The 27,721-nt window shown below is 42.7% G+C and overlaps 1 protein-coding gene across 4 annotated transcripts; it reads right to left on the reverse strand.

Annotated features, from left to right (window-relative positions):
* Window positions 1–4,563: 4,563 nt before the first annotated feature.
* Window positions 4,564–26,729, reverse strand: adam23b (ADAM metallopeptidase domain 23b). Of its 4 annotated transcripts, XM_084022610.1 has the most exons (27): window positions 26,376–26,728; window positions 25,456–25,673; window positions 24,905–24,981; window positions 21,370–21,433; window positions 20,270–20,352; window positions 20,066–20,129; window positions 19,388–19,460; window positions 18,786–18,859; window positions 18,534–18,599; window positions 18,326–18,394; window positions 16,522–16,688; window positions 16,113–16,197; window positions 15,299–15,386; window positions 14,340–14,391; window positions 13,427–13,526; window positions 13,252–13,323; window positions 13,064–13,150; window positions 12,889–12,969; window positions 12,726–12,776; window positions 12,570–12,633; window positions 12,323–12,428; window positions 10,915–11,034; window positions 10,641–10,809; window positions 9,840–9,951; window positions 9,289–9,379; window positions 8,360–8,450; window positions 6,507–6,548 (listed from the first exon to the last, which is right to left on the reverse strand). In XM_084022610.1, the coding sequence occupies exons 1-26, from the start codon at window positions 26,449–26,451 to the stop codon at window positions 8,444–8,446; spliced, it is 2,316 nt and encodes a 771-aa protein (XP_083878736.1). In that variant the 5' UTR covers window positions 26,452–26,728; the 3' UTR covers window positions 6,507–6,548; window positions 8,360–8,443. The 4 variants fall into 4 exon arrangements, with proteins under 4 accessions (XP_083878735.1, XP_083878734.1, XP_083878737.1 ...); XM_084022609.1 differs by lacking the exon at window positions 8,360–8,450 and having other exon boundaries at window positions 4,564–6,548; window positions 26,376–26,729; XM_084022608.1 differs by lacking the exon at window positions 9,289–9,379 and having other exon boundaries at window positions 4,564–6,548; window positions 26,376–26,720.
* Window positions 26,730–27,721: the final 992 nt, after the last annotated feature.

Genomic DNA, 27,721 nt, shown 5'->3' on the forward strand with positions numbered 1-27,721 from the left:
CATAATGTAGGCGTCTGTTATTTTATGTACCGACATCTTATTGTGCATTACCACTAATAAACTATCCTATGTACATGGAATATGCCATCGAGAGTCTTTGATATCGTTTATCCTACTTGTAAGGATATTACAGTGAACATTTCCAGTTTTGCCAGTGGAGAAAATAAATAGATAAACCTGGAAATGATATGGATTATTTGTGGTAGTGTGTGTTTGGTCTGGGTTTGATCTTCGGGGTCTTGATGTGTCCTCCGGGTCTCACTCTGACACTGAGCCGCACCCGGGTCTTAGCTCCTGAGCTGTTGAATCTGAAGGATTCTATAAAGGAGACACACACACACACACACACACACACACACACACACACACACACACACACACACACACACACAGGTCCTTTACAATATTGCTTCATAATTCATTATAAACATCACAAATGTGATATGCTTTTAAGATAGGTAGCTTAATGTGTCATCATTTATTAGTTGATTAATATTCTGTTTTCATAATCTGGGTCTGCAATCTATGATGTCACATACTGAAAATGCTGTGTATAAAATACAACCACATAAATATACTCAGGTAAAAGTACCTAAAAACAATAATAATTGATAACATTTATGTGTCACATTAATGCAAATCTAGGACTATAATTCCTTTTACATTGTAAACATATATAATATTGTATTGTACATACAAGTTAATTTGTACGCCTATATTAAAATTATATCATCTGTAATTTCTTATAAAATATTTCTAGCATCTTTTTCACATTTTTCTATATTTAAGTACTTGACCTTTGAATTACTTTGCCTGTATTTAATTCCTCTTAATGTATTAATTGTAAGCACACAAGTTACAAACAGGACATATTCCTTTTAAATGAATACTTGACCATAAACTGTATAATATTTCATAATACTATTAAGAATTCTTATTATTATTGTTAATATTTGTGAGCTAGTCCCAGTGAAGATGAAGACCGGACCCTTACTGTCGAGGACGAGGGAGTGTACAGCGGTGGTGTGTCTCCTCCCCAGGCCGTGACTCTTGGACAGCACGCAGTCCAAATACAGGTCCCAGAAGACCCGGGCCAGGTCCCAGAAGAGCGCCGTGTGTTGGCTGTTGTCCGACGACCTCAGTACCACCATCAGGTCCCAGAATTCGGGCACCGTGTCGGCGATCCTCGGGGAGCGCATCTCCAGCAGCAGAGCCGAGGAGGAGTCCCAGCACTGCGGGTTGGACTGGTGGTCCGTCAGGGGCCCGACGTGAAGCGGATCCTGGATCTGCAGCGGCGGGACGGCACTCATGCAGCTCAGCACAAAGACCGCGGCCACAGTTACGTTCAGGAGCACCGGGACCATCTGCAGAGGACGCAACAGCTCAGATGCTTCAAGTGTAGAATAACAGTCACTTTATTGAATTATCAGCTCGGTGATTTTACACTCAAACATCTCTCAAAACAGTGTTTTTACACTAAAAGATATACCTTTGATAAGCTTGCATTTCAGAAAGCCACATCTGCACACATCTGGTCCATATCTTATTCTATAACAGCAGGTCCAAACATGTTTAATAAACAATAATCATCTGTTCTGGGAATTCATAGGCAGGTTAGTCCTGTAACTCACCAGGAAACCTAGGTTCTCGTCCTTTACACCTGCATTTCACCAACAGGATATAATCGATGATAATAATAATCCAGTTAAAATGTACTTACCACCAAAGCTGATGGGCCGACTGACAAGACTAGTGTTGATTGAAGTTTGGGGAATATCTGCTGGGTCTTAAATGACGTCAGTGCCTCCCGCCGCTGCGCGCTGTGTTAGTCTACTACTTGATGTGTGCTTCTTATGTGTTTTTAAATATGTACAGCCTTTTTTTCCTCTCTCCCCCCTATAAGATTAACCTTTAATAACATTTTCGCAGCCATGTATGGTTGGAGGCTCTTGATCACGTTCAGGTAATCACACTTCTACTGCTGTTTTGTTTGTTTTTTTATTTGCTTATCAGCGTCTGTAAATATTTAATTATCTTTGTTGCAAAACTAACTGCCGTTTAAAAGGATGGACATTATTATTATTATTATTAAATGTGATTTTTTTAATCATCCAAATCACAAATGATCCATGCTTTTATGTAAATGTGGGAGCTTCCCTATATCACAATGTCCAAATATATATATAACATCTTAATATTGCTCTATAGGATCCTGCCCAACAATAAAAGTTGTATTTAATATTTATCCAGCTGCTTTATGTGCTTCAGAGACACGTTTTGGTCTAATGTGTGGTCCATTTAGGATCACATTTTTAATTTTCTCAATTAATTGATTCCTATTTCGTTCTCTAAAACATCAGAAATGAGTGAAACATGCCCATTACAATTCCCCAGAGCCCTTTTTAGTTTGAACAGTCTATAACCCAAAGATTATTCATCTACTATAATGTAAGAAAAGGGGAAAAAATCAAATCGTTTGTTGCTCAAATGAAGAAAAATAAATGTTATTTCTGCCACCATATCCACATTCAGGGCTTTAAGGCAGTATGGCATATTGTGGTAAATGTATACGCAGTTTAAAAAAAGAAAAAAAGGACAGCAGCAAAAAGCAATCTGACCTGAGAAACTTCAGTGGTTCTGCTTTCTGTAACAACAAGCGAGTCATGAGCGTTGTTCCTGAGAGCTACGTTTCTATGCTTTTACTGAAATGTCACATGCATGCCTGATCTCAAATGTAATTATTTCTCTCAGTGAGAGGCCAAAACTAAATGTACCGGGAAGGTTTCTTACTCATTCATTCATTCTTCTGATGATGCAGAAGAAGCAACTTTCTTCTGCAGGGCCTAAATTATAACTTTTAAATAAATACCATGTTCATGCTCATATTGAAACACAAAATGTGGTGTTAGGGTTCTTCTAGACTGGAAGAGTGGCTCTTAAGAATGGCTATTATTAGAACGTTTATTGTTTAGTGACCATGTCCTATAAAGGAATAACAAGGCGGGAGATTATTTTCTCCACACTCCGATCATCAAGGTTACAGATAAGTCATTCCCAATGTGGACAAGCTTGGACCTTCAACTACGACTCAAAAAACATATTTTCAAAGGGAGTTCTTAATCTTTTGTACTGATGATCACCGGGAGTTTAATGCTGACTCAAGCAGTAAAACGTAACATTGTCACACACACACACACACACACACACACACACACACACACACACACACACACACACACACACACACAGAATAAATAATTAAATAATTACTATAATAACTAGTGATGATTTGTATCTAATTCTGAGTCCTAAATGTTGAATATTATGGAGATTAAGATTTTTGACGTTTTCAATGTCATCAGAACGCAATCTAAACTTCCTCCATTTATTTTTTATATATACAGGGTCGCTCATAAAGTTGGAATAAATTCCAAATTAAAATGGCAAATGTCAACAAATGCTATGCATTAATTAATTTAACCTGGGTCATTGGGACACATAATGTAATCATTGCACCTGTCAAACATGATTACTGATGCATTCAAATAGGAATAAACAGAGGATTGTGTCTGAAAACAAAATATGATATTGCTTGGCTTTCAATGTATTATCATTTGACATGATATTATGCATAAAAATATTTCTTCTCACACAATATCTTGGCCGTTACATCTGTCTAGTGATGAACAGACAGCAGTATTAGTAATAGTGTAGTAATCGTCAGTCAGAAATGATCTGACCTCACTGAAGCAGAACTACGTCGGCCGGTAACACAGGTGTGGAGACTTACAGGAGCTCTCAGCTGAGAAATGATTACCGAGCCCCAAATCTGTCCCTTCTGCCCCAGAGCTCTTCTGAGGAGGTGAGATCACCCTCAGGTGCAACCACAGTTGGGTCAGCCCGTTTGGTTCATGAAAAGTGACCATGGGTAAAGGAGACAACCGTAATTAGTCAGCCAGCTTTAGGGGGTGTGCAGCTGTTGACCAAAATAATCAGTGCATCACACTTCTTCACATTTTCTGTACTTAATAAATACATTTATCTTGTGAAAATGTAATTGTTAATAATACCCTAAAAGGATAAAAGGCCTCAAATGACACTGACTCAGAGTGTTAATCATTCTGTCAGCTCTACTGAGTTGCTGTCTTCAAATGTCAGTCATATATATATATATATATATACACACATATACACACACACACACACACACACACACACACACACACACACACACACACACACACACACACACACACACACACACAGCATATGTTGCCCATGAAGTTGGAATATTTTGTTTTCAGACACAATCGTCTGTTTATTTGAATGCATCAGTAATCATGTTTGACAGGTGCGATGATTACATTATGTGTCCCAATGACCCAGGTTAAATTAATTAATGCATAACATTTGTTTGGCGCTATAAAAGACAAGACATTTATAAATTATTCCAACTCTATAGGCGACCCTGTAGATAATGTGATACTAAAGGCAATAAAATTAAATTAAAAAAGAAAAACTTCAGTGATGATTTTCGGCAGGTAAAACACACAAACGCTGGGATAAAATTTGTCATTAGTTTATTCATCGGTCCAACTGTACATGATGCAGTGAGAGAGGGACACCGGATGATGAGTAACATGGAGGATTGCAACGATGCCAGTGCTATGGCAGCACCTGGAACACACCAACTATCAGCTGGACTGGAAATAATAGCCCTGCACAAGGAAACTGTTCAGGCCTCGATATGTACAGGCACCATACAGTGTGTTTGTGTACATGTGTGTGTATGTGTATATGTGTGTGTGTGTGTTTGTGTGTAGATGTTTGAGATTAAAAATATCAGACCGGATGAAAAAACGCACAAAAATGATTTTTTGTTACCACAAATGTAAAAGGGTGCTCTCTTGCTTTTCATTGGAAATATGAATTCACTGTTGTTGTTGTTGTTGTTTTCCTGTTCGTCCATTCATAGTTTGAGTACGTAGAAGCGAAGTGAAACGAGACGTGGGAGTGGCCAAATACAAAAGATTAGCTGATTAGCAGAAGGTTTTTTTTGTAATTCCATGTCTACATTGATATCGTTATACCCATACGTTTGTGCAATATCTCTCTTTGCATAGTAAATAAAAGTTAAATGTTTTTTTTTTTTTTGTTCGTCGACATGCACCTTATCTTTTGTAGCGTATTTTTCTTGCGGATTCTGGGGACTCCCATATAGAATTATAAGCCCACTATAGTGAATGCATGCAGCGTTACCAGTAGAGCTGAAATTGATTCCTACTAAGAGTTGATGAGAGCAAAAAGGTTAAGCGGGTATAGTGGGTGTTGATGAGGACTGTTATGTGAAACCTGGCTGGACAAGTGAGCGCCTGCCTGGACAGACTCCATGCCCTCAGCAGAAGGAGAGGCACCACTGGCTGCAGACAGAGGGGAAAGTGCTCTGTGTGCAACAACATCCATATGTTCAAGTGATTGGTTCTTTGGCTTTTGAGTCACTGTTGAAGAAACTCGAGGGGAGGGGAGGGGTGTGTGGGGAGGTGTGTGTGTGTGTGTGTTGTGACGTTAAACTGATGCGAGATCAGTCCGACTCACTCTAGAACTGACGTGCTTCTCCTCGACCACCGCGGCTACTCTGTCCGCTGAATCTAACCTTTGACCTCCACCCGGACGATCGCAGCAGGGCTGTGCAGTGTGTGATTACAATTTTGGTCCAAATGTTTGTTTTTGTTCATTAACATTAGCAAAAACACCCGCTATACGACATGCTAAGATTTAAAAAAAAAAATTAAAAAAAAAAAAAAAAAAACAGAAGCAGTTGATGTCCTTGTAAAATATGCTGTTCCAAACCTGAACTCCTTATTTATGTACATTTTGTGTGTGTGTGTGCATTCACTATGTGGTCTGCACTGCCCTCATGGGTCCTCCTCGCATGCAGCCTCCCTAATCCTCTACAGCACCTAAAACGTGAAGTACAGGAGCTTTCACCGGCTTTCCCGCTGGGTTCGGTTTTTTAACCAGGATATCTCCTGCATTTGATAAATCAGTTTTTTTCCCTTACTGTATGTTTTTTTTTGTTTTTCTTTTTGCAATATATTCGTAGCCATGCAGAGCCCTGCAGAAAGGGCTCTTCATGCCAGGGGGGGGGGCCAGCAAGCAGCACGCTTTTTGTGTGGATAATCATGCCAGGTGAGAGAGTGGTGTGGATTCCGCCTGAACGCCTGTGCACTGGCACTAAAGGATGGAAGAGGAGCTCTGTCACTCTAGAGATCAGGGTGGGCGTGGGGGGGGGGGGGGAGGGGGTTGTTACATGGGTGAAGTGGAGTTGAAAAGGCTGCATTTCTAACATCACTACGATGGAATTTGTTAAAATGTCCACTATGTCTTTTTCAAGTAAATCTAATGCCAAAGATCAGCAGCAATAAGTGCAGTCCAGCTGTCAGGTAGCCAACTAAGGAAGCCTTGGAGGAGTCCGTCGTGTGATTGCCATCCTCTCCTTGGGTTAAATGGCTGAGGCGTTGGGGTCATACCGCCGTTTCTTCACATTTCTTAAACGGAGACAAGAAAACAGCAGTCAGTGTGTGCAGCGATCGCATCCCGCAAACACAGCTAGTGCAACCTGGACAAGCGACCGCACTCACATCCTCAGTGTTTAAGGGAAAAAAAACTATCTTTTAACTGTTGTTATATTCAAGACCGGCAAATCAGAGATTATCTCCGTGGTTACAGAGTAAATGCTGAAGACACTGAAGTGAGGAAAAGCTGGTCCATGTTGAGCCAGTCTGGCCTTGACTGCAAAGAGGTAGTCGGAGGTATTTATATTCACAAACCTTCCCGATTTCTTTTCTGGATTCCAACATGTTTTTGTGACACTGGGCAGAATTGACCTAAGTGGAAACACCCAGTTTATTGAGCAAAATAATACAAAAAGTCTACTTTCAAAAGAGCTGGTGTGAATATAAATGCCCCCTGCTGCCTTCTTGCAGGCGAAGCGTCGAGCGGCCTGCGCGTGCAAACATCAGTTCAGAGGTGAAGGAGTGTAGGAGACATGTCTCATTACCAGTTTTGAAGGGAAAGACATTAGTTCCACTCAAAACATAACCATCTGGGAGGAAAAGAGCTAACATAAAATATACTCTATAGAGAGGAGGGAAAGAGGAGACAACCACATAAACAATGACCACAGCGGTTGCAGCGACAATAACTACTACCACGACAGTGGGACAACAACGACTACGACAACAGGAGTGATGCATAAACCTCCCCGTACTGTGGCTTGCTGTGGGGCTTCTACCACTCTGTCATGCACCGGTTCTAATAGTGGGCCGGTTGGAGGTGGCACTATTGTTGTGCGTGAAGGTCATGCAGTGCAATGCGCCGTGTCTGTACCAGGTCTGTGAAGCAGGCAGCAATGGCAGCTGGTGTGGGCGGGGTCCGAGAGTCCTGCTCTGCTCTAGGGCGGAGCCTGGCCGTCTGAGGTGGGGTGTGGCCAGCCACGGCACAAAGGCTGCGGCCAACAAAAAGGGTCCTGGCTTCTGTCTTTTCTCTCTCTCTGTCTGTGTCTCTCTGTCTGCCTGTCGCTCTCACCACTCCATTTAAAGTCTCACCCTCAAACAAGTAACGGACTGGGGAGAAGACGTGGACGTGATGAGAGCATGGCAACCCCGGACCAAATCATTGTGGGTTTGGCTCAGCCTTTGTGCAATGAACCGACCTCCTCCAAAATCAACAAGTCAACATGCAGAAATGTTTTTCTTTGTTTTTTTTCTCTTCTTTCTGGTGACAACCATGATGCTCGGCTACCTGGCATGCTTTGGTGGCTGCAGGATTGTATTTCTCAGTTATTATTCTTTTTTTAAAAGGCCTATTTAGATTAAAATGTGTAACACCCCTGTTGCTCAAGACATCATTAGCAGTAGATTGGAACTTACTCATCTATCGTACAATAAAGTACATTTCCTGACTGCACAGATATTAGAGGCCTATCTTTGGACATCAGAGGGGGGATAAGACTAAAAAAAATACAAGCATACACAAGCTTTTTAACTATTAAAAGTATTCTTTCCCCTCTGTGATCAGGACTGAACATGCATGTCCATCATTGAGCTCTGCCCGTCCAATCAGTTTGAGGTTCTGCTACAGATCAACAGACGAGCCCCACATGGAGCCCAGTCTCTCTCCAAATTACCCTCTACATCCTCTTCTCCAACAAACGCTGGATGAAGCCGTTGGGATGCGTGTTAGCGTGTTTTTGTCCAGCCTGGGGTCCATATTCTGTAGCAGGAGCTCAAACCCTGGTGTCTAGAAGCAGCAGGGATGCTAGAGTCAGAGCAGTAGAGTCATGCGGCGTGTTGCTTACTTAAAGCCCCATCCAGTCCCCCCCAGCACTATGGCAGCCACAAGGATGGCTCCGGCGATGGAGCCTATTATTAGATTGGTGGCACTAGGACCTGTAAAGGGTTATGGGGGGAAAAAGACATGAGTTTCTATACTCACTTACTGTGTCAATGACATGTAACTATACAATGACGATTTCACATGGAACAGAAAACATAACCATAAGTACTGTTACAGTAAGATGACTGAATCTTAGTTTGCATGCCCCCGCTGGTGTGTAACATGAAGATAATGATGTAGAAGCCCTGGGATTTTTTTTTTTTTTTACATGTATCTGGTGTCAGCTGAGCGTGTGGTTTATCAGTGGTTTGTGTGTTAAGGTCGTGCAGAAGACCCTGAGTATCCATCACTGTAAAGGTTTAATTCAACAGAGATCGACATGTGATGTGTATATGTGGTCTGCAGTATGAGCAGTAGGGGAAAAAAAGGCTTTTAGGGGTCCCAGTCACCACACAGCCTACCACTGACTGACAAGCCAGGTCACTAACTGGACACTTCAAAAGGACTGTTTTCTGTCTAAATGCCCCACATGCCCCAGAAAGGAGAGGATCACAGGAGCAACCACATAACGACTAAGAATAAGAGAAAGAAAAGGGACGAGGAGGAGAGGGAGGATGAAGAGAGAGGCTTGTAGTAATGGGGAACAACAGGAAGTGGTAGGAGAGGAGGAGGATGAGGAGGAGGGAGGGGGAGGAGGAGGGGGAATCCATCAATCAATCACACAACACTGAAAACATCCAATCACGTGACAATTATATGGTCATCACCAACACACAAGAAAACACAAAGCCACCGGGACGCACACACGGGCTCAGGCCGGCTCACGAGACCGCCCGCACACTGAGGCACCACTATGAGAGGAAGAGCTGTGAAAGGGTTAAAGATGCTTACTCTATTCCCCACCCTGTGCCTCCAAAAATCACCCCCAGGGCCAGAATGGTCCCTGCTACTGCCCCTATCAGCCTGTTAGTGGCCACGCTCACTGTGCAGAGGGAAAAGGAGCATTATTACCACCCTGTCAAACACAAACAGCAGGCTTCTGCTTCAGTCATGGATGAAGTGACACGGTTCCCACCCCCTTAACCGCCTCCCCCGTCCCCCCCACCCCCCACCATGTGGTCAAAGTATTCAGGTGCAGAGCTGAACTGTGTGTTCATACAACAAATGTGGCACTGCTTCTTCTTCTTCTTCTTTTTTCTTTTTTTTTTAACTCTCCTTCAGTCGCCGTCTTACATGGGAAGTCTTTTACGACCCCAGTGCACCTGTGAAACCGTGTGCTGACTCAGGTCTAACTCGGATGACACCGCAATATTGCAGAACAATGCATACAGTACAGAAAGTCAGTGTGAATCTTGGCTAAAATCAAAATCAGTGTACATTAAAACGTGTGCGTTATTCGTTCTATGGGAAACACCAGAGGGTTGAAAGAGGAGGAAACCGACCCTTGGGTCCTTCGTCCTGAGTGGCCTCAGGCTCTTTGGGCGGGTCAGGCATGCTACAGTCTGTCCCTGCCCAGGTGGTGTCGCACGTGCAAGTGGCTTCGTTGTTGCACACCTGCACAGACCAGACAAAAATACATGAGGTGACGAGGGGGAACGTAAGAGCTATAAATAAAAAAAAGCTGCCGACGCTGAGATGCTTCTAGGAAACCGTCTCCATCGTTCATCCACAGCACAGGCTTCAACATAGAACTAACTACATGTAAAAGGTTGGTGAAGATGATGGAAACTGATCTAGATTATCTCATTTCTAACAGGTCGGCTGCTTTGTAAAGATGGTTTAATTGTGCGAACAATAGCAGGGCAGAACTTAATTTAATTGATTGAATTACACAACAATGACTGTATGAAGCACAACATTTGTAGCTTTACACCTCGCTGAGTTTGGTGATGTCATAGTAGATGGAGGCCTAATCAGCCAGAGTGATTGAAAACACTATAAGAAATATCTCAAGACTTACATCTTTAGAATCTGGTTTTTAAGCAGTCTGTAGACTTGCTTTTATTAAATATTTTTTCTTGTAATACAGTTTTATTGTATTGTATTTGAATGTTTGTATTTCTCACTTTTTTTTATTTTTCAAGTTTTTATAAAAATAAATAAATATGCAAAAAACGTTTACTTCTACAAAAAAAAACTGGTTCTATGGTTTATTGTAGAGCCGTCTTCAGTGATTAAGTGCAGCCTTGCTAGACCACAAAGAGCAAAGCGTAGACCGTGGGCCGGTCTACAGCAGGACTCACCCCATGGGCAGAGCACACCTGTCCATTCGGTCCACTAGGGCAGGTGCTCATGTTGAGTGACTGGATGGGCAGACACTTGTGGTCAAGGCACATCATCGACGGCCCACAGGGCGTCCCATCCTCCACATAGCCTAAATCAGTCTCATCATCCAGAAGGACGTGGCCCCCGCTGTGAGGGGAGGAGGGAGGGAGGGGAGAAGCAAAAAAACTCATATGTGGAAGATTAAACCAAAACGACACAAGAAGGACTATCAAATAGTATACATGTGTTTACCTGCAGTCTACCAGTCTGCCTTGATGGTTGAAGGAGGCCGGCGTGATTTCTCCTTTCATCATGCCGATGCGTGGGTTGCGGCCGATGTTGGAGCACAAAAGGTAACCGCAGAACACATCGCTGAAAAACACAACGCAGACAAGTCTGTAGAGATGCCAACCGTCGTGTACCATCACCTTCAATCCCGTGTTTGAGTCCTGATTAATGCCTCGATGTTGGCTTCTGTTACAGTTATTTATCTTCATTGGAATTATTTAATGGGATTTTTAAGTTTCTCTTTAAAGCACTTTGGTGAACGTTTCTTAAACTACTGACTTGACACAACAGTCGCCCCCACAGTCAGCCATTAAAAGGAATACTTCACCCCTAAAATGACCATTTGTATATCAATTTCATACCCGTGTTACCTTGAATTCTTGAAGAAATGTTTTTTTTCCTCGCATGACTCCTCAGTGAATGAAGAATCCAAAGAGTAAATCCTTGATGAATCGAAGTAAACGGAGGCCACGTTTAACCACAGCCGAACGATAAAACTACATCCCCTTTACATACTCTCACACAACTTGCAATATTACCCAGGTCTCGTTTTCCAAACACATGCATTTTTGCTTAAATCTTCCTAACTCTTCCCTCACTGCCACCTCAAGCACAGACTTGCAGCGTCCCTGCAGGAACACGAGATGGAAGCATGTGACTGGATGAATGAGACTTGGATTATACTGCACAAGTAGTATGTATACAGATGTTTTATTGTTTCACCTTCCATTTACTGCAGTTCATTAGGTATTTACTCCATGTTTTGGATTTTCCTTTCACTGTAGGCAAGGCAATTGTATTTGTACAGCACCTTTCAACAACAGGGCAAGTCAAAGTGCTTTACATGACACACGCATTGGAGAAAAAGCATTAAAACAAGCCAATAAAATAAAATAAAACATTTAAAAATGTAAAAAATAAAGAAATAAAAGCAAGAATATCAAGGAATAGAAATTACAGTGCAGTATAAGAAGTCAACAGATAGTATTGTTTACTGAAAGGCAGCGGCAAAGTCTTCAGTCTTGATTTAAAAGAGCTGAGATTTGCATGAGTGGCATGAAAAAAAAAAAGGTTTCTTCAATAATTCAAGGTAACACATGGTGAGCAATCGATATACAAATGCTAATTTTAAGTATGAAGTACTCTTTTAAATGTATTTTCATGCTGCAAATAAATAAAAAGTTGCAAAGCTGGAGACAAGAAAGAACCAACTGCACGTGTACGGGCTCAGATTAGAGTAGAGTGCTCTCTATCGCTCTCTATTGGTCGACATCAATCCACTTTGATGTCATTTTTAGACAACAAGGGGAAGAAAGTAAAGTCCTGCCTCTGTGTATAAAAATAAAGTCGTGTCATGCTGTGTGAAACTCACTGTTTGCTACACTGGATCCATTTGTCTCCATCCTTTCCACAGTTGCCCTTCTCCGTGCCCTCCGTGTTCAGCTTCTCGTAGCAGAACTTCTCCGAGCCTCCGGCCTCTGAGGGGAAAGAGAGGAGGCGTGAACTGCAAAGCGCCGCCGACTGCAGCGAGGCTCTTCTGACACGGCCTGTCCGTCCGATGACACACCGACACTCACGCTAATACGAGCTAATGTCAGCCAAAGGAATAGTACTCTTACTTGACCCCCAGATGTATTTACACTGGCTTTCTCTGGTCTTGCACTCTCCGTTGTAGCAGCGTCCCTTCAGACGGATAGAGAATCATAAAGAATAAATACATTCTCAGCCAGAACACCTGATTGTGATGCATGTTCTCATATCACCGGCCTGCCTACCTGGTTTACCTGGCAGTAGTAACCGTCTTGTTTATGAAGGTTGGGCGGACACTGTGAACAGTCACACACACAAGACTTCTTCTTAGCCACGCACATGATCTTAAACACGCAAAGACGGAACAGTTAGAAACCTGAAAACACTAATGTGGCAACACAAGAACACCTGTCCAGAGTCCCCGGAGCAGGTCTCCGAGATATCGCAGTCGTTCACAGCATAGCGGCAGCTGTAGCCTCGTGGGTAAAACTGACAAGAAAAATGGAGAGAATATAAAAAGTCAGAGGTATAAATAAATATCCTGTGCTGGGAAAATGTCAAGTAAAAAGGGCCAAACTCGTACCAGACACGTGTTATTGCAGCACGGGCCGTCGCTGCAGTGAGCCCCGTTGGCGAGGGAGCACTTCTTGCAGCATTCCTTGTAACACTCCTGCAAATAAACGGGGGCAAAGAGCTTCATCCATCTGAATGAACCCGACGACAACAAACTGACCTGACACTCTGAGGGAAGAAGAAGAAGAAGAAACTCACGGCTCTCGCTCCGCAGTCGCACTCTTCTCCCACTTCCACAAACCCATTACCGCATTCTGTCGCCTCGAACAGCTAACGGAAGAAGACGGGAGAGTGTAAAGAGTGTGTGTGTGTGTGTGTGTGTGTGTGTGTGTGATGCATGAGAGGTGAGGGGGCGGGGCTGTGAGCATCTCACCTTGGTCGGCCTGTTAAACAAACAGGAGCCACCGCCTTTCAAAAGGAACTCCTTGTAGTCGGAGATGCTGCATTTGGAGAATCTCCGTGGGTGTTGGACCCTGCAGAGAGAGAGTAGAGTGTGAATTCACCGGAGTGATGGAAGCGCGGTGCTATGGAGATCACCATGTGTGCGATGAGACACACACTCCCAATTAGAGCGCACGCTGCTTGCCTTTTTAAATACTACTGATAGTGACATATTTAGTGTTTGCTGTATTATGTCCACACATCCTCCACACTGATGAGAGTTAAATGTCTGTTTCACAATCTTACCACCAAAGTATGAACTTATTTTTCAGTACTTCCTGGCAATATATAACCAATAATTCCAAATAATACAATTCATTTAATTAATGCAACTTGGAACTGGATAAGCAGGTGAAGTTTTTTCTAAAAAAAACGATCCCACTTTTGCAAAAACATCGCAGAAGGACCCTTACTGCCTTCAGCAGGAAAGATAACAAGACAAGTATTTTTAGTACCTTCTAAAGAAGCTAAACTCAATTCTTCATAAGACATTTGAAACCTTGCAGACTTGCAGATCAAAGCATGAATCATTTTACATTAAAATGATGTCAAATTGAGATACTGGTTCATTTGCTATCCTGAATTGTAGGTGCACCTTGTTCCTGAGTCAGCCATGCCCAGGAAATAAAAAAACAGAACAGTAATGGGAGCAGACAAAAACACAACATGGCACCTGCAAATACAACAATGAATTGCTATGATGGAAAAAAAGTAGCAATGAAATGCCTTAATGTACCGTGAAAGAGATTCTGATTTATTAATGAGGGCAAAACCATAAGAAAGCATCCGTCTCTCTCTTCTGTGTGTGTGTGTGTGTGTGTGTGTGTGGGGGGGGGGGACATTACCCAGTGTCCTCCATTATGCAGCCAGTCCACGAGTCAACACAACCGCATTCCTCTGCAAACAGAGAGGAGAAGACAGCAGATCCACAGAGACGGAGGGTGAGAGGGACGGAGAGAAAGGTCTTCGAGTGTTCAAAGACAATATGCGAACACGACGCTGCTTCATCATCCCAAAGAGAATTAATTACAGGATTTAGCACCTGATTTTTCCAAAGCTTTCAGCTGAACAACTCTGTTTTTTTTCACCGACATACTCTCAAGCTCTCCTCGAGCTCGGCCAGTTTTGGGGACCGTAAAAATAATCTCTCTGATGGCTGAGCTTCAAACACGGCAGCTGCGCGACTCTGGCTTTGCCTCATTAAGCACTGTGATCTTAAAGCTAATGGCATAAATCATCCTTCTCCAGCCTGAGTGGAAAACTACTTTTTGTTCCAGGACAATCAGTGCATTACTTCATCTGTCACTTCTGAGATCGGAGTTGACAAGAGACAGTTTGGTTCAGTCAAAAGGCATTTTTCTCCTGCTCTAAATGATAAAGTTGCTTTCAAATGTAGATTATAGTAAAAATGTCATACTTATAGAATAAAACTCAAAACAACTATTATCCTACGAATGCCTCGAGGTATCACACAGTTTTAGTTGTAAGATTTAAGCTGCCATGCCAATGTAATGGAGCGTTTTCTGATGCTCAAAGCGCAAAATTCAAAGGCGACGTGGTTTTTTTAAAGAGCATTTCTTGGATTAATCAGGTCGAACCACAGCCTTCTCTGTGGACAGTTTTACTGTGAATTACTAAACATTTTTTAAAAGTGGGTAAAGAACAGCCAAAGTCTAAATCCATTTTAGTTAAAACATTAATTTTTCCACAGTAATTTAGGGTAAAAGTTTCATTTCAGTTATCTGAACATTGTGATTGTGACATTTCTCCCTAAGTTCAGTGTAAACTTGTGTTTCATGTGTACTTCTCCTGGATGCTGGGTCCCATTGGATGCCCAGGTTCTGAGCCAGGCTCTGGGAGAGAGACGCCGCCATGGACCAGCTGGTGCCGTACTGTGGACACAGCAGAGACCAGAGATTACTCTCTGTGATGCAGAGTGATGCTAAGGGCTGGGCAGCATGCTCAAAAAAAGGTCATTTTATATATAGATATAGCATGACGTCTGGAAATTCAATACAAACATAAATAGTTTAGAAGCCTATTGTTGTATACTGTGTAAAATATTTGACAAACCAAAAAAATCAGATCAAATTCTCTCATTTAATTAAGGACTTTGGTGCAAAATCAAGGGAATCACAGAGTAGAAAAAAAGAGGAATAAATAAACAAATACAGAGTAATTAGATCAGGACAACACTTTGATTTAACTACACTCTGGGATTCATAAGCAGACTTCTCGGGTGCACACAGAAGTTTATTCTAACCATCATTTGAGTCCCACGTGGACCGTGACACATTATAGGGAGAGAGAGGGAGAACCCCATGCTGAGCTGTGTCACTATTGTGGGTTAATGGAGCTTAAATGTTGGGGAAGTTGTGACTGGAAGGTTGCCGATGTAACGCTGCTCAATGTGTCCTGAGATAACTTCTGTTGTGATGTGACACTGTGAATAAAATTGAGTTGATCCCGTTTGTGGTGATGTATAAACACAACTGTACCCTTCACATGACATTCCTACAGTATGTGCTTACGTTATTGCGTATTGCGATATCTCAATATATGATTTTTAATCACGATATTATTCCATTGAAAGATGAGGAATAGACGGCAAATCTGACCTCATTGACCCCTACTCCTCGGCTCACAGAGCACATGCCTCCAAAGTATGCCGCGCTGCTTCTGCGGTAGTGGAAGGTCACGTTTCTACGAAAACGATGGAAAACAAGGAGGCAGACATGAAAGATATGATTACCACAGAGGATAGGATGAGGAACAGTGTTGTTTCAATGCCAGGAAGTTACACAGAGAAAATGATGAGAACATGGTCAAAGTTTGAACCAGGCTGCATAGAAATAATGTCTGTTTAAGCGGCAGAAGTTATCTTTATTATTATTTTCTATGCTTATTTATATATTAAAACAAAATACACTTCTATCACAATAAATAACGCATACAAAATTCAAGAAAATGCTGAAAAACAACCCCATATTAATAAATAAGATGCACCAAAGAGTGACGGCGACTTACGAGAAGAGGTGCACGGCGTCGGTATGGTGCTTGATGCTCTGCTGACGGTATTTGGCGAAATCCCGCAGCATCTCCAGCGGCCTCACGCTGATGGGGATCTGGTCCTTGTCCGTCCAGATCTCCACAGCAACGAGCACCACGCGCGTGTGGAGCTGCTCTTTGAAGATCTGCCATTGAAGCGTGCAGTGAATGGGAGGAAGAAAGAAAGAGAGACAGAGAGAGAGAGACAGCAGCAACAGCACAGGGAGAGGAGAACAACACTGGGTGTGAATTTGAAGCTGTGCTGTGTGAGGAGGACAGATGAGGGGATGCAGCACACTGGGGGGGTTGGGGGGGGACAAGGGAGCGTCAATGCACAAGACGAGAGCAAACTAACACAATTCCATCAGGACGGAACAATAAGACGACTATGGGGCCGACTGGGGATCACGGAGATGTGCTGCATTATGACACACAAGGAGGTCTTCAGCTGTACTGAGTGATAAATCAATAGGTGCACAATGTAAGGACATGTTACCATTGTCTCAATGCCTCAGTGTTATGCAACATATAGGTTACCGTGTCATGGGTGTAATGTTATAATGTGCTGTACTCAAACAACAAGGAACAAGATTAAGATTCTACAGCCTCGATCAAGTCTATGCTATTTACATGTACTTTTACTTTACTTGATAACTTCAATGCTATGTGACTTTACAGTTCTTCTCCACAACTGTACTTTCATTTTTTACCTCAATACATTTATCCGACAACTGGAGTTACTTTACACATCAGGATTTTACAAACAAAACATGTGATTCATTTAAAGAAAATTATATGAATTGTAGTTAAAATGTGCTCCACCTCCACCAGCTGCAACATTGACTTTTACAATAATTTAACCCTCTGATCAGGTCTCATTCTGCCCAACAAGTACTTTTACTTACTTGAATACATTCAGTACATTTTGTGATTAATACGTGTACTTTAACTGTTAGTATGTAGGACTTGTAACAGAGTCTCTTTTACAGAGTGGTATTGCTACTTTTACCTCAGTTATATGTAAGTCTTCCAGCACTTTGAGGCTCTAAATAAGCACCGCTAAGCTTTGAGCTAAATGCTAACGTACGTCAATAACGTAACAATGCAAATACACTGTTGTCGTATGTTTACTATATTTGTGTAGCATGTTAGCATGCTAACATTTGTTTGTTTGCACTCTACATAATGAACAGACTCAGATGTTGTCTTGTTGTAGCTGCTGGTGGACTTAGAGGATAATGAAGTCATTAGGGTTAATGCTTTGGCGTTATGACTGTACAACGTTGTATCAATCCATCTTGGAGGTGTAGAGATAATGTACAGGACACTACTACTACCACTACTACTGTTCCTACTATGACTACTACTAAGTTGATAACTTATCTAGAAATGTACAACTCTCGCGTTTTCTGATCATTTCAAATTCCAGGTTTCTCAGCAGTGCAGTCAAATGCATTTGGACTTTAACGTGCATTTTGTGCAATGCTTTGCAATATATTTTTACCTTTCAGCACTCGCATGCATTTTTCTGCAGGTAATGCATTTTCTAGTTAGGATTCATCCTCTGGGGACCATCAAAAAGTCACGGCAATCCATCCAACAGCTGTGGAGATCTTTCAGTCTGGACCAACAGCGGTGGATGGACTGACGTTGCCGTTCAAAGAGCCACGCAGCTAGACTTAGTAATACAAAACTAATTGTACGTATGTTTTAGGTATGTAAAATCTATGGAAAACACACACACACACACACACACACACACACGCAGGGTAACTTTACTCACAGCGTCGACAAAATTCACGACTGACTTGGCAAAATTCTTGGTGTGCTGCTTGGTCTTGTGTCGTTTGTACTGCAGGCACAAAGAAAAGAGAACAAAGACAAATAAGCTGCAGTGATGTGACGCTGCTCCATTCGCTGCACCCTCTTGTGGGGGGGAAAGAAAGCAGAGAAGATCTGAAATATGAATGAGTTTTTTTTTGAGAACATACCATACTGTGGTCGCTGACAATCATGATCTCCAAATACTTCATCTCCTCAAATACACTGCGAGGCATCTGCAAAAATAAAAAACAGCCGGCAACGATCAGGAAGTGTGTTTTTTTATTGTTCCATCATGTCCACGTGTTCGACTTTGAACATAGCCTCTGATGCAAGGTTGTTAAATGAATTGTGTTACAAGTGGAGGGCGGGTGAACTAGTGTTCGTCGGATTACTTTGGAGAGTTGAGATCAGAGACTTACTGCTCGCTTTTTCCTGCGCTTAAGCCAGGACAAGTCATCGAGCTCCGAGAAGAGCTGCTCCTCCTCCTCCTCAACTGTGAACACACACAAGGAAACAGTGACACTTCAACAAATTTACAACTGGGAAGGGTTTGCCTCCTTCCTGAGGTCAAGGCCCACATGGATGTGTTTTCCTTTTTTTCTTATGTTTTATTCGCCCAGAAAATGCTAAATTACTTCCCTGAATGTCCCATTAAGAACTGTGTTAAATTAAGCGGACGAGAGCAGAGACATTAAACTTGGCAAAATGGTAGAAGTGGGTGCAGCACTTCCTGCATCATGAAAATATGAAAACAACTTCTATTTCGGGCACAGTACACTCAAGTGTGTTCACTTTCTGACGAATCCAAATGACATTTTATGAAATGTTAGAGTGTAGGGACCATTGGGATTAGTATATTAGTACAAACCCCGGGAATCACTACTTGCGGCCGCACTTGTGTACTTTGTGGTGAACACATGTAAGAGGAAGGTAGTGTCAGGGTGTGGCAACGGTCAGAGGTGGAGGCCCGATGGAGGTGGTTATGTAAATTGTTGGATGACACATGGATGGAAACACCCACCCTCTTCCTCTGAATCATTGTTCCAGTGGAGGGAGGTTGTTCTTCTTAGTTTGTGAGGCCTCGCTGCTGTATCCTGCCGGGGTGAGAACAAGTATTCGCAGCCGTGAGCGCTACTTCACAGATTAGAGCGGCATCAATCCTCTCAGCTAACTCTCGGCAAACAAGCCTATTTCACAGAACGTCAAACTGTCCCTTTTATGGCATTCAGCAGAATAGCTTTGTGAAGATACGATCGAATGATGTCGCACGGATGTCTGCGGTCTAAATAAATGTGTTTGAGAAAGTCTAAACTAACAACAAGCTGCTGCTTTACACATGTGGAGCATTTGATGTGATTTTACATAAACATTTTATATTATAATGCATATAAAAATTATAAATATGTTTTAATTAATATTGAATATCGCTTTGAACCATATTGTTCAGTATTACTACTTCTACTAACAACAACAAAAAACGATGAAATAAGACTGAATGACAGAACATAAGCCAATGTACTCGATTACTTTGCTGAGCAGCGCTTCAGTGTTCATCCCCATTTAAAATGGGACTGTCCTTGGGGTGATGAGGTCATCCTAAACACCAGTAAACAGCTGAGGGTGTTGTGCAAGTGAGGTGAAGGCGAGACCCTTTTGTCATACACACGTTTTTCGGATCTCTGTGACGGGAATAACTTACGATTGGATGAGTCTGCTGTAAGGGCTCAATTAGATACACATAGACTCCGTCGTCAAACATCCCGCTGCCGCGCGGAGAGGGTAGAAAAAGAGAGAGAAGGCAGTCGATACTGAGTCAATAGGAGCTGAGGAGCAGAGATGAGTGTATCCAGAATTATTCTGCGCACGACAAAGGGGGTTGCACACAACCCCGCCGTTCACTTACTGCAGCCCGTTGCAGGTAGATAAGGCCACATGGGAGTTGTTGTTCCCTCTCACCTGGCCATGGTAGTAACAGTGCTCACCGCCCTGAGGGGACAAGACACAGCGCTAAATGCAGCATCACGGCCACCGAAGCAGCACGACACACAGCAATGTGCACACATTGACGGATGATGACTCAGATTCCCCGTTGGTGCGTGTGTCATTTATTACTAACATCATCAGAGGAGGTTAGCGGCTTGTCTGCATTTCTGCAGGAGGTCTTTGCTTGTTAAGATGTGTAGTTAAACAAGGTGGGCACCGGCACTATCTGTGACTCAGCTGTCAGATCCAGGGTGAGCAGAGGACGTTTACCCCCCCTCTCTCTCTCTCTGTCTGTCTCTCTTTCCCTTCACCCATCCCACGCTGCACTGATACTGCAGAGGGCTTTCTCTCCCTCGTCATGTGACCAGAGCTCCAGCAGGAGGCTGCAGGAGAGCAAAACCCTGCTGATTCAGCTACAGTATGCCCAGCCCTGTGCCTGAATCAGCAGCAGCAGCAGCAGCAGCCTGAACCAGCTCTCATTTCCAACCTATCTATCTATCTATCTATCTATCTATCTATCTATCTATCTATCTATCTATCTATCTATCTATCTATCTATCTATCTATCTATCTATCTATCTATCTATCTATCTATCTATCTATCTATCTATCTATCTATCTATCTATCTATCTATCTATCTATCCATCTATCTATCTATCTATCTATCTATCTATCTATCTATCTATCTATCTATCTATCTATCTATCTATCTATCTATCTATCTCATTTTGTTCTTTCTCATTAGAGCACATTTCTTCGAGTAACTGCAATATTATAGATGACACATGACAGTTACAATGTCACATGTAATTTAATTACCGATTTGCAGACAACAAGCAAACTGATTTACAGAACATCACTCACATCTGTTGTTTCTGTGTTTTTGTTTAAAAGCCCATTTCCTAAAGTTCAGACGTATCATAAGTCTGCATGACTGTACAAAATAAAAACAGCGGCTGAAGGAAACACGGAGCACATGTGTCCCGTAACATTTGAGTCACAACTAGAGAAGATGTTACCTTTGAAAGGACAGGTTTGCCCGCCTCATAGTGGATTTCGACATAATCTGAAGACAGCAAGTCACTGTAAAAAAAAACAAAAAAACAACAGAGATTGCAGTTGGTTAAGGTGGATTTGATGCAGAGACAAAAAAAAAAAAAAAACATCTCTGCCTTTGCTTTCTCTGACTCACATTGTGGTTTTCAACTAGCGGTGAATAGAGCTTCGGTCGGTGTTTAAAAAAGAACACTCGTCACCGCTGCAGCTGGACAAACACTCACATGGCATCTCCAAAGTGCAGAGGATATGTTAAATGTTGCCTTCCCTCAGGAAACAGTAGGATGCATGTACTCCAATAAATAAATGCACAGTTACTCGTAGTTTAGGCTTTAAGTTATCCCAGCTTAACAGAAGATCTAAAACACTCATCCTGAAACTACATGAGTTCATATGCAAAACATGAGTATGTCCACTGTGGTTCAATCGTGGCTCTTCCTCATATCTCCCAAAATTAGATCACTTTTTGAGAAACAGCACAAATTACAGGAACCGAAACAAGAAACGCCGTCTGAAAAGCAGCCAATGATGTCTAATGTGGTAAACGATTACGAGGCCTCGACTTTACCTTTAACACAACGGTCCTACCGGCACTTCCCGCTATCTGAGTCAGCGTCCCTCACCATAGCACACACTCAGTCTGTTAGCTGACAGCTGACTTCAAGAGACTGCAATTTCTGCCACAGTGGCACTTTTTTTCTCTTCTTTCTGAATAACCCTTGCAAAAATATATATTTAAAAAAAATCCTCCTCCTCTCCGTGGGCACGTAGTGGCTTCGCAGCAGAATTAAAAAAAAGGAGAAAAAGATGGAAGTGAAGGATGTAGTCTGCTCACACCGGCAGCGATGACACTTTTGAGTGATGCTCAGCGCCATGTGAGCAGGAAGTGCACCATTATGAGAGGAGAGTTGAGAGATTCCTGAGTGAGGGGCTATAAATAGCGGGGTGGATGGAGGCAGGATGAGGAGAGTGGGGCCACACTCTTGGTGTTTGTATATGTGTGTGTGTGTGTGTGTGTGTCTGCACGTGAGGGTGGCACTGCGGAGCATGCAGGGGCAAAGGCACTGTGAGTGAAAGTGTGGAGTTCATGAGAAGGGAGTCCTGTCCCGGGGTCTCTCAGTTCACTGAGTGCCACAATGCAGCAGCAGCAGCAGCAGCAGCAGCAGGGAAGCGAGACAGGGGCGAAGCAGAGAGGGAGGACCAAAAAAAAAAACAACTAAAAACTGCAGGAAGCTCTTACGCCTGGCGCCAGATCAAATGCAGCTTTGCACGCTGTAGTGACACCTGTCATAACTGTTCATACCTCACAAATTAACAGCCTAAACAAATAAGGAGCAGCACTAAACATACCCACTTTTCTCACTCACATTTTAATTCTATATTCCTATATCATTTACATGAACTGGGAAAAAAAACATCTTCACCTCCTCCCTTGTTTTGCAGTCCGAGGTACAGTAAGAGGTGAGCGGATAAAGTAGCGCCCATTGGCAGGTTGCAGACCGTATCTATATTTAGATCAGCGCTGTCGCAGCTACGACACCAAGCAGAATTCAAACCCCTGTTCTCACACACACACACACAAAAAAAAAAAGGCCTACACCGAAGTTAGCTCATGTATCTCACAGATAACCTACGGAACAGGCAAGCAGCTGGGAATCAAGGTCACGCTTTGAAGTCTCCATACCGCTGCTGTGAAAGTGCTGCGGCTGTATTATGTGGCGGTTCCTGAATGCCTGATGATAATGCACCGGGCAACATCTTTTAAACATGACGTGCGATTGAGCTGGGAACGACAGGCTGAAGAGTTCAATTCCTCCCGTGTCTGCCTCGGCACTATATAATACATGCACACAAAACACAAAGTCGGACAATATTTCACCTTTTTCATTCCCACAAAACCTCACTGAATATATTCAATTTGGAGTGAAGAAAGACAGAAGCGTTGGAGGTAGCATGGCGGGGGATGACTCTCCCATTGGCCTTCCTGATACACGAGCATCGACTCTCCAGTAGCCACAATCGGATATATGATCTCCTGACAGCATAGAGCTCAATAGAAAATTCATAATTCCTGGAGTCTCTTCTATATGATCTGACCTTGTACAGTCGCACAACGAGACGCGCACAATTCACTGCAAATAGCTGCTGAAATCGGCACTTTCAGCAGCATTGGATTTGATGGCTGGTAATGCTTTTCGCAATTATTAAGGGGGGGGAAAAAAAGTATTTTGTTTTGCTAAAGTGAGGAAATTACTCTCTTAAGTAACCAGAGATTGAATAATAGCGATCCAAATGTGCATCTAATAGCACTCAGCCATGCAGGCGATATCAAATGGGAATATTATGTGATATATATATATATTACAGAATCCAACTTCAAATCACATCAAGCCAACTGGATTTCAATCTGCATTTTGAAATCCTTGTTCACATGCACACTGAGCCTTCACACATGTAGACCGGCAACTTTGTGAAGGCAGTAAATCAATATCATTGAGTGTCCGGAGCCTCGTGGCTCCAAATGGGACAGTGATCACAGACCACAGAGTCTCCGTCTCTCTGCTGATTCAGATGCAAACCAATTAAGTCGCCATTGAAGACGGAGAGACGTTGGTTTACCGACTCATTTTCTTAAACAGTCCGCCTGGCAGCTGAACTAAGATTGCTTTTAGCACTCTGGAAAAACTAGGCTTCTGGAAACTAGCGTGCAGACCTATTCAATTACAGTTTCCCCCCCCCGATTAAATTATCGTCAACTGACGCTGCATTAATCACTGATCTGACGTATAATAGTGCGTACCATTTACAAACAGTCGTCTACGGACGGGAATCATAAGTGTTGTCAATTTGGTCCCCGCTATGACACAGTTTGCCTTGTTTTAGTGATATCCAATATTCATTTTAACTAATTATATTCTTGTTCAACGTTTCACAGTACAGCTTACAGTGCACGTTTATATTTCTTTAGGCCTACATTTAAATACGTACACATAAAAAAGCCCTGCATTCAGAAATAAAACCCTAAATCCCAGCTTTCCAATAGAGTTTTCTACAGGATATGTATGTGGCAGGAAGGTTTCCACAGCTCCTCTTTAACCGCTGGATGAACACAAATACTGATATTCTGCAATTTTCAACATGACCTTGACAGTAGATACTGTAAGAAGAACAAATCACCCAAAAAGTCAAGACGTTTGTTATGGTTAAAGGCAAATTCTGGTTTATTTCAACCTGGTGTATCTCCTGTCAACGTGGTCAACTGTGACTCTATGACTTGTAACAACTTTGCACTCGCCTCCTCGGTTGCAGAGATTCAGACAATCAATAATTTCACAATCTTGTCTTTGAGTCCGACTGAAAAGTAAACACAGAAAGAAGCCCCCCTGAGAACATCTGGACATTTCCTTTGAACGACCAGAGCAGCTGCATATAGCCGTACGATCAATCGTTCTGAGCTAACGTGAACTGCTGTATTTGGATGGGATGAGAGGGACTTACGTGTTCAATGACAGATCCAGAGCAAATCTGGAGCCAAATGCCTCGAGCTGGAAACTTGCCTGGGCGAGGTGGACCGCCTGTAAAAGGTAGAAAAGAGTTGTCGCAGCAGATGATGCACAACTATGAGATTATAGTTTTCTACGATCATTAAATCCTCTAGAGTCCACCTTCAACATCCTCTACAGCACAGTGCATAAATAACAGATGTGGTGGATTAATGGCAGATGGTAATGCACAGTGGGTATACTGGGAGAGACGAAAAAAAAAGCTTCCTTCAGCATGGCCGCTCTGGCGTCACTCCAGTTCTTAAACGCATAAAGCATCTGTTAATGTGCTGTGTGTGATGGGCGTCTTTGCTTTGTTTGACACCGTGCCGTAAAATGACATTAAAGAAGGCGTTAAGGTTTGATACGAGCCTTAATCAGGGTTTAAACTTCATCGCATTGACCACGCATGCATGCTGTAAAGGGACTACAATTGATCACAAAGGTATTTCTGGGGAATAACTTCCCAGTATCGCCCTCACCCATCCCTGCTCGACGCCGGCTTACCTGCCCGTCCGTGGCTTGGTGCTTGGCCCGGGTGTCCAGGTCATGGTAGGTGCTCTCCAAGTCCTCGTTCAGGTAGTAGATCAACCGCGAGGGGTAGGTGATCACATGCTCTATCGCATGGCGTGTTGTGTTGTCTGTAGCAGGTGCTGCAGTTGCCTGTTGCTTCAGCAGGGCTGGCACTGCGTCCCTCTCAACCTCGTCCTCTACTCCTCGAGAAGCTGCAAGACAATTCCCACCGCACGGACATGAAAAACCTGACACACACATATACACACACACACACACAGAGCCAGCTGTCATCCTTTATTCATGAAACGCATTGATAATACCGAGGCAAGTGGCCACAGCTTCATTGCGATTCTTTGGCACACAGTTCAGAAAGATTTGGTCGAACGCAGTCCGACAGTGACAACCACATACAGGCTGACATGGAAGGCAGATTATAAATAGGTTTGTTTCATTGAAAGGTACTTTTGATGTGCTCATTGCTCAAAGTGGTGTTAAAAAAAAAAAAAAAAAAAAAAAAAACTCTGCACCATGATGGATACATGCAATGTGCATTATGCAATGTGAACCCATAGAGACAGCAATAGCAGATAAAAGCGTGCTCTTGAAGTGAAGGAGTTAATTCAAATGCGGTGCTCATACATAATAAAGAGCACTATTTTTTTTGATAAGCTGCACAAAAGGTGCTGAGAAGCTGTAGTCTGCTTCATGCACCATCACGCTGGAGACGCCGCATATTAATCAAATAGAGGGGCAAAACACGAGGATGTGCACCTGCAGTCTACATCATCGGATACGGTGTTTTAAGTCCAACACAGAAAGTGAAAGGTGTTTTTAATTAGATGAAAGTCACCACACACACACACACACACACACACACACACAAACAGCCAGTGGGCTATTGCGATACATACCGGACGACGCTAGTGATGGATGAAGCCAAGGCGAAAGGATGCTGACGAGCAAAGTGGCCAGAAATATCAAACGCATGATTCATATTTGATGACTGAAATATCTCGATATCAACACATCAACGCAGTGTATAGCTTGCGGCCCATCGTGGCGGGGGACGTGCCGTGCAGGGGAGCTTTCTTCATGGATCCGGGAGGCACCGGGATGCTCGCTGCTGCAGTAGCGGCTGAGGAGGAGGAGGAGGGAGGGAGGGAGGGAGGGAGAGGGGGAGCAGAAAGAAGGCGGTGGCCAGGCAGCTACTGGAAGTCAACCAGCAGGCTCCTCCTCGGAGAGCGCACAAACATGTCCTTCCTCCCTCCTGGACCACGAGAAATCCTGTACAGGTGACCTCAAAGACAGACACGGTATCAGCCGGGAGAAAAACAAAAAACAACGGGAAATGACTGATTGTGTTAATGGTGATCACACACATGAGAGGAAAAACACACACCAAAGGTAAACATGAATTAAACCAAATGTAACCACTGAATGGTTCATGTGTTGGGGTGGGATATGAGGATTTACTTCTTTCAATGTCATGGTATTAAATGATCTGTCCCTTTAAATATTGCATTTTTGAACAATGATATAAAAGTACTGCAATCAAACATGTAATTGTAACATGACATTTGGGATTTGTGGATCATGTAAATTCAAGTGGTTGCTCTTTTAAAAAGGTGCTAAATTAGAAACTCAGAGATTATAAATCTATGATGGAGGGCTTTGCTCCACAAGGCTCTCACCATGGGGAAAGCTGAGCCGGTGGCTAGCAGCTAACAGTGCTAACAGATGATGGTGTGGGCCACGGGTACACAGGGTCTCACCCTGGAGGAATTTTAGCCAGTCTGACAAAAATAACCCCAGGTGATGTCATGCAGGTTATCTGTTCTTGGGCTTTTTAACACGGGGGATGGGTTTTTTTTTAGAGTTGATTGATTTGGAGCGTGACCCTGTCTATTTGGACCATTCTTTTTTTCTTTTTAACATCTTACAAGTCTCCAAAACATTATGGAAAGGCAGTAGTACTTCACTGTAACTAAACCTCAAATACTTTATTAAAAAACAATCAATTTATTTCAGAAACAGTCTAATGCTTGGAGAAAGGGTTCAAATAACACTTACTAAGTTGTTCTAAGTATTTTCTTTTATATTTCGTACAAAATGGCACCCAGCGTGGTAGACGTGTTTGCAAAGTCCTCCCGACACAAACTTCTTTCAGTTATTTTGTGTATTTAATTATGTATGTTGTATTTAATTATGTATGTTATGTTTATACCGTTAGTTTTTAGTATACATTTTTATTATTTTT

The sequence above is a fragment of the Eutrigla gurnardus genome (genome assembly GCF_963514095.1).
Source record: "Eutrigla gurnardus genome assembly, chromosome: 12".
NCBI lineage: Eukaryota > Metazoa > Chordata > Actinopteri > Perciformes > Triglidae > Eutrigla > Eutrigla gurnardus.